This window comes from Chinchilla lanigera, unplaced genomic scaffold (assembly GCF_000276665.1).
Source record: "Chinchilla lanigera isolate Chin_1 unplaced genomic scaffold, ChiLan1.0 scaffold00051, whole genome shotgun sequence".
Classification (NCBI taxonomy): Eukaryota; Metazoa; Chordata; class Mammalia; order Rodentia; family Chinchillidae; genus Chinchilla; species Chinchilla lanigera.
In genome coordinates this window covers 17,693,470-17,699,469 of record NW_004955452.1, presented here as the reverse complement: position 1 = coordinate 17,699,469, position 6,000 = coordinate 17,693,470, and the positions used below count along the sequence as shown (strand labels likewise).

General features: G+C 41.4%; 1 protein-coding gene across 1 annotated transcript; it reads right to left on the bottom strand.

Moving 5' to 3' along the window:
* Nucleotides 1–2,605: 2,605 nt before the first annotated feature.
* Tmco2 (transmembrane and coiled-coil domains 2) lies at nt 2,606–5,849 on the bottom strand. Its single transcript, XM_005395280.2, has 2 exons — nt 5,506–5,849; nt 2,606–2,985 (listed from the first exon to the last, which is right to left on the bottom strand). Exons 1-2 carry the CDS (start codon nt 5,743–5,745, stop codon nt 2,668–2,670), a joined length of 558 nt encoding a protein of 185 aa, XP_005395337.1. The 5' UTR covers nt 5,746–5,849; the 3' UTR covers nt 2,606–2,667.
* Between the last annotated feature and the right edge of the window lie 151 nt (nt 5,850–6,000).

The window sequence follows — 6,000 nt, the reverse complement described above, 5'->3', positions numbered from 1 at the left end:
TTAATTTTTAGAATAAAAAAATAGAAAAAGATCAGACCTCCTAAATTTAAAGAGCCAATCCAAAAATGGGCATCTGAGATGAATACACACTTCTCAGATGAAGAAATACAAACAGCAATATCTGAGAAAATATTCAGCATCACTGGTCATTCAAGAGATGCAAATTAAAACACCAAGATTCCATCTCATCCCAGAAAGAATGGTTATTATCAAGAAATCAACCAATAACAAATGCTTGTGGGGCTGTAAGGAAAAAGAAATCTTCTCCACTGTTGGTGGGAGTGTAAACTGGTGCAACCACTGTAGAAATCAGTGTGGAAATTCCATTTCATCCAGCCACTCCTCCCCTGGTTATTTTCCTAGATTTTCCACTTCGAGAGAGATCTAGCTAAGTCCCTAGGTCACCCAGGCTGATCTCAAACTTGCAATCCTCCTGCCTCAGCCTTCTAGAGTGCTGGAATTACCGATGTGCACCATAATGTCTGGCTGAGACATTGCCTTTAAAGATTGGCATGGGACCGTTCTGCTGCACCATAACCAAATTCTCAGCTAAATTGTCAAATAATGCACAGTGTCAGGTCAGTTCACCATACCATGAATTAAAGCTGATTGAACATAACGTTAATGTACTCACTATGAAGCAAAACTCCTTAATTGTAGCTCTGGAAATAATCAGTGCATTAATCCCCCTGAAATTCTCCTTGCTCCCTAGGCAAGCTTGTCTGCCTGCCTGTCTGTCTGTCCATCAGTCGATTGAGCTCCATGATGATTCCCAGGAAAAATACCTTCTGTTTCAGTGTCTGTGTAATCTTTTATGAGAAAATTCATTGTCATTTTCTCTGCAAAACCTTTCCTGGGTTATTCAACCTGTTTTTACACTTGTACACTGTGAATGAAATTTTATCTTACACAGGGATTGCATTTTAACACCAGTGCATAGGCAACAATTACCAATGGTGAAAATTACCCTTGGAAATCCCTTAGGATGAGGCCACTTAGGAGACTGCTGGTGTCTTTTGTTGACTAGCTCTGTCAGTTTTTCTCCAACATGGCAACAATCACTGTTTATTTGCACACCAAATGAAATTTGTTTGTTTTGTTTTTTGAGACAGAGTCTTGCTGTGTAGCCAGGATAGCCTCAAACTCAGGGCCTCAGCCTCTTGAGTGGTGGGAGATAGGCATGTGCCATTATGCATGGCATTAAATGTTTCATTTAGATACCAGATAGTTACAAAGTGCTTCACATGATCATATTTATCATGACAAAAGGGACATATTACAAAGCTTGTATAATCTTGAGCTTCTAAAAGACCTGCCTATGCCACTTCCCTCACAGGACCCTCACCCTCTCACTTTCCCTCTCTCCAAAGTATGCATTCAGCAAATGGAATGCCTCTCCTCTTCCCTCCCTGCCAAGGCAAGAGTCACACAAGGAGAAATCACCTCAGTTCAAAATAAAGTGGTCCAAAACTGAGTGCTTCTGAAGCACTCAGGACAAATCCCCAGGGATTATCACAGTGCTTATCATAGGGTAGGTATTGTAAATGTTGGATAAAATTAAACAGTCTTGGGGCCAGGAATATAGCTCAGTGGCACAAGTGCCGGCCTGGCAAGCACAAGGTGCTGAGTTCAATTCCTGCTACCCCAAAACAAAACCAAATTAAAACAGCCTACTGTCTGATGTCTACTGTCATCCTTGGTCACCTCAGTAATTAATGCAGGAGGCCCCTGAGCTGCACATTTTTCTTATGCCAAGGACTAGCACAGGCCAGCCTACTCCTGCAGGACAGCCTACAGCAGTGGTGGTGAACCTATGGCACCAATGCTGCAGCGGGCTGTTTGTTATGATAGAAAGCTCTAAAAGTGTGAGGAGTGGCTGAAGCTGGAGATTGATCACACATGTGGGGCTAAAGCAAGGCCAGCCCCAGAACACGGAGCACCCAAGGCAAGCCACGTGAACAAGCTGTTCCAGCTCTGAGAATGCGAGATGCCTAAGGTAAGCCAGGCAAACAAATTGTTAGGGAGAGAGGTTGCACCTGACAGCAGTCTCCCTAGTGTATAAATAAATGCATTGCAGCTGTTGGGCAGTTCTTTTTCTCCCACCAGAAGAGGCTCCACCTGATTCAGCTTTCTACATTCTTGACTCTTGTCTCCATTTCTTCATCCTCCACCATCCTCCACCTGGGAAATTCGAGAACCGTGCTGGACATGGCATAAAAGGTTTATCATTACTGCTCTACCGTATGCCCCTGAAACAGCACTTCCATTTTACCATGTCCTCCCCTACTTCTTCAGCATCCTCGAGACAAGTCCTAATCACCCTTCCGTCTTTACCCACCCTCTTCCATTCCAGTCCATCTTTTCCTACATGGCTACATATGGTCTCCAGCCTGCTGAATGAGCACCACAATCCCAGGGACATTTTTTCAGTGGGGGAGCAGTACTGGAGGTTGAATCCAGGGCTTCATGTATGCTAGGCAAGTGCTGTACCACTGTGCCACACCCTCAACCCCAGACACATTATCTACTGCTGTGCGCTACATGACCCCACTGCACACACATGTAAAATCTGGGACCCACTGAATAGACAGCCAGCCTTGCAGGATAATTTCAATATAGTTCTCTGTTAATTCACTACCACACACATGAGGGAAACAGTGCTTCTCTTCACATTTCAAGTGTGGAAGTAAATCCTGATGTGAGCAGGGGACTCTGGCAGTCGGAGCAGCTGCAATATTGCTCAGAGGAGCACTCCCTCCTCGCAGCAGGCTTTTGGGCAATGAGCATCCCCTCCAGATCCTTCACTTTACTTTCTACCATCTGAAGTTTTTTCAGAATTTTCTCTTGCAGACCCAGCGACAGGAAGATGTTACCATTCTCTTGACTCTTGTGTCCACCCTCTTCTGGGTTTGCTAGCAAAGCTTGAAAAAAATCTGAGCCCTTCTTGTAAAGTTGGTAGAGTGTGATTATAAACATCAATATTTTCTAAAACAAAACACAAAAGTTGAGTGTTATTTGTTCATTCATATGAAATGCCAGTTTACGTAGATGTGAAACAAAACCAAAGATCTAATAGTAATAAAATTCATTCCTATGCCAAGACCTCCATTCAACAAAACATTTTCACACCTATTTAAAATCTTTTGAGGTTTTTGTTTTTGCTTTGTTTGAACTACACAGGGTCTCACTGTGTAGCTCGGGTTGGACTTGAACTCATGGCAATCCTCCACCCTCAGCCTACTTAGTGCTGGGATTATAGACAGCACCACCATGTCTATTTAATCTCTTGATTATTAACATTAACTGGAGCAGTAAGCAGGTCAGATATTTTATTTGCATTTAATTAGTCAATATAATAAACATCATTTGGTGAAAGTCTGCCACATGCTGGGCTTTGAACAAGTTACCTTGCCCATCTGTGTCTGACCTATTTCTGCAGAAAAACATAGAACAGGATAACCATGTTGATATCTTCTGGTTTGGATCCTGTCATTATCTAAGATCACATTCTAGAAATGATAAGAGGCAGGAGTGGAGTCTAGGAATTCACTTCCAAGTATAGTGATCTGAAAAATTAAATTTCTTGGTCATGTAAGTTTTAATATACTAGGGCAGATTCTTGCTGGGATGTGAATAAAACTAACCGTCTTTTTCCTTATTGTAATAACTAGCACTACTCACTGTATAAGCATATGCTAAGTTTTATACATGTGATATGCTCTCTAATCCTCACAACAATTCATTAGGGAAGCTCTGCCAGCAATCTCATGTTACAGGAAAGGGAAACTGGGATTAGCGGGTATGTAATTGTTCTCAGGGCATAGAGCAAGTTTCAATAGATTTAGGTCTAAACAACCTGACTCTAGAGCCCATGCTTCTACTCTTACACTACCCCCTTTTTTGACTGAGGTACATGAAGAGTTGAAAGCTCACCTTTTTGACTGAGTAAACTCAGAAAAAGTTTGCTTTCTTACTTTATATACTCTTATTAGTTAACTGAAATACATATATGTGTGTGTATGTGTGTGTTACACACACACACTTCCATTAAGTGTTTAGTCAGTTGGTTATACTAAGTGAAAATTTGGAAAACTAATTTTGGTACTCTAAAAATTTGGTTTGAGAGCCAGGTGTGATGGTGTCTGCCTACAGTTCCAGCACTTAGGAGGCTGAGGCAGGAGGATCTCATGTTTGAAGCCAGCTGGGGCTAATAGTGAGATTTTGTCTCAAAAGGGGGAAGTGCTCAAATCCCAGCTCTGTCAGCTCTGACAAACTATATAATTTTGGGTATAACAAAGTTACCTTATATAAAAAATGATGATCCAATCCTTGCCTACTATGCTGGGTTTGGAGAGTTTAAAATAGAAAATGCATGTGACTATAACATAAAAATAAGCAAATACTACAAAGTAATCCAGCAGTAATTTCTCTCATTATCAAGTTCACTTCAGTATAACTTTCTTTCATTTATCAAGTTAATCCCTCAAGAAAGCACTTTTAACCCTGTTTCCTTACATTTTCATTGGAACTCAATGTACCTGAGTTTCCCCATTTGTCATGTGAAAATAACCTCTGTCCACGTCATGCTTTATTGGGATTTCCCGCCAAACACTTTGAGCATATTCTAAATATTATAAGCTATTATTATTGATAATTAAACAGAAGTTATATAAAATCCTAAATGTTTCTTACAATCCTAGCTAGTTAAATTTCTACTCCCAAAAGAAGATTCCTTGCACGTTTATGCAGGTCTTATTAAAACATTGAAAACATTGTCATGACTTAATGAATACAAATAAATCACAATGGCATAGCAAGAACAAAAAGCCCATATCCAAGATCTACAGTGCCTATTCTATACTATGGTAGGCATTCAAAGATGAATTCGTGATAAGTGTGGGGATAAGAATGCCTTCTCAGCCAGGCATGATGGAGCACACCTGTAATCCCAGCACTTTGGAGGCTGAGGCAAGAGGATCATTGTAAGTTCAAGGCCAGCCTGGGCTACAAAGTGAGCTCAAGGCCAGCCTGAACCGCATAGCGAGACCTTGTCTCAGAAAAAAATAGACAAAACAAAAAAGAATGCCTTCTCATATAATGAGCTTCTGAACTCTATTCTATGACAGCAGACAAGCCAAAGACCAGACAAGTCACAAAAGAGCATTTTTATGCCCACAACCTAATTGGTAGAGGTTTTCAAGGATAACTTAGTTTCAAACAATTTAAGAGACAACTGTTCATCCTTGCCCATCTGCATGGTTTAAAACTGGGTACAATAATATGGTACAGAACTAATCAAAATTCAGTTACACTGGATGCAGTGGCATAGGTCTGTAATCCCAGCATTCAGGAAGTTGTGGCTTGAGGATCACAAATTCGAGGCTACCTTGTCTCAAAAAAGGGGGAGGTGGGGATGCAGCTCAAGGGTAGAGCACCCCTGGGCTTGATCCCCAGTACCACAAAACTTCAATTTATAACTATTTATCTATAATAAAAGAGTACAACCTGAATTGACCGAACGCTTCGTTTCCATAAGGCAAGTAATCCTAATCCCAATAAAATAAAAAAGGAAACCCGTAGGATGAGTTGGACAACTGGAGCAAAATTATCTATCAGCCCCAAATTAGTTTGCTGAGGCACAGTTGTCTCTCCCAGAAAAGTTGTTTGTATCCAGTTCCATATCATGTTGAGGGAGAGAGAATCTAAGAGGTTGTCCCAGGTAGAATATGAAGGTGAAGATGACATTGTAAGACAACTGCAGCTCCAGGAACTACATGTGCTGAGGTTTCAGGACTCTAAAGCTGAGTTAGGAAGAGTGGTTTTGTAGCCCAAGTGTTCTGGAGCCATTGTGAGCTGTGCTTTGTGATGTCACTTTTCCAAAGGTCAGCTCACTTGCCACTTACTCAGGTACTCTTCTCACTCAAACCGGCCACTGGCCTGTCTCTGCTTCATTCAGGTCACTTTCTCTGATTTTTGGCTCTCCTGCCTCCCACACGGCAC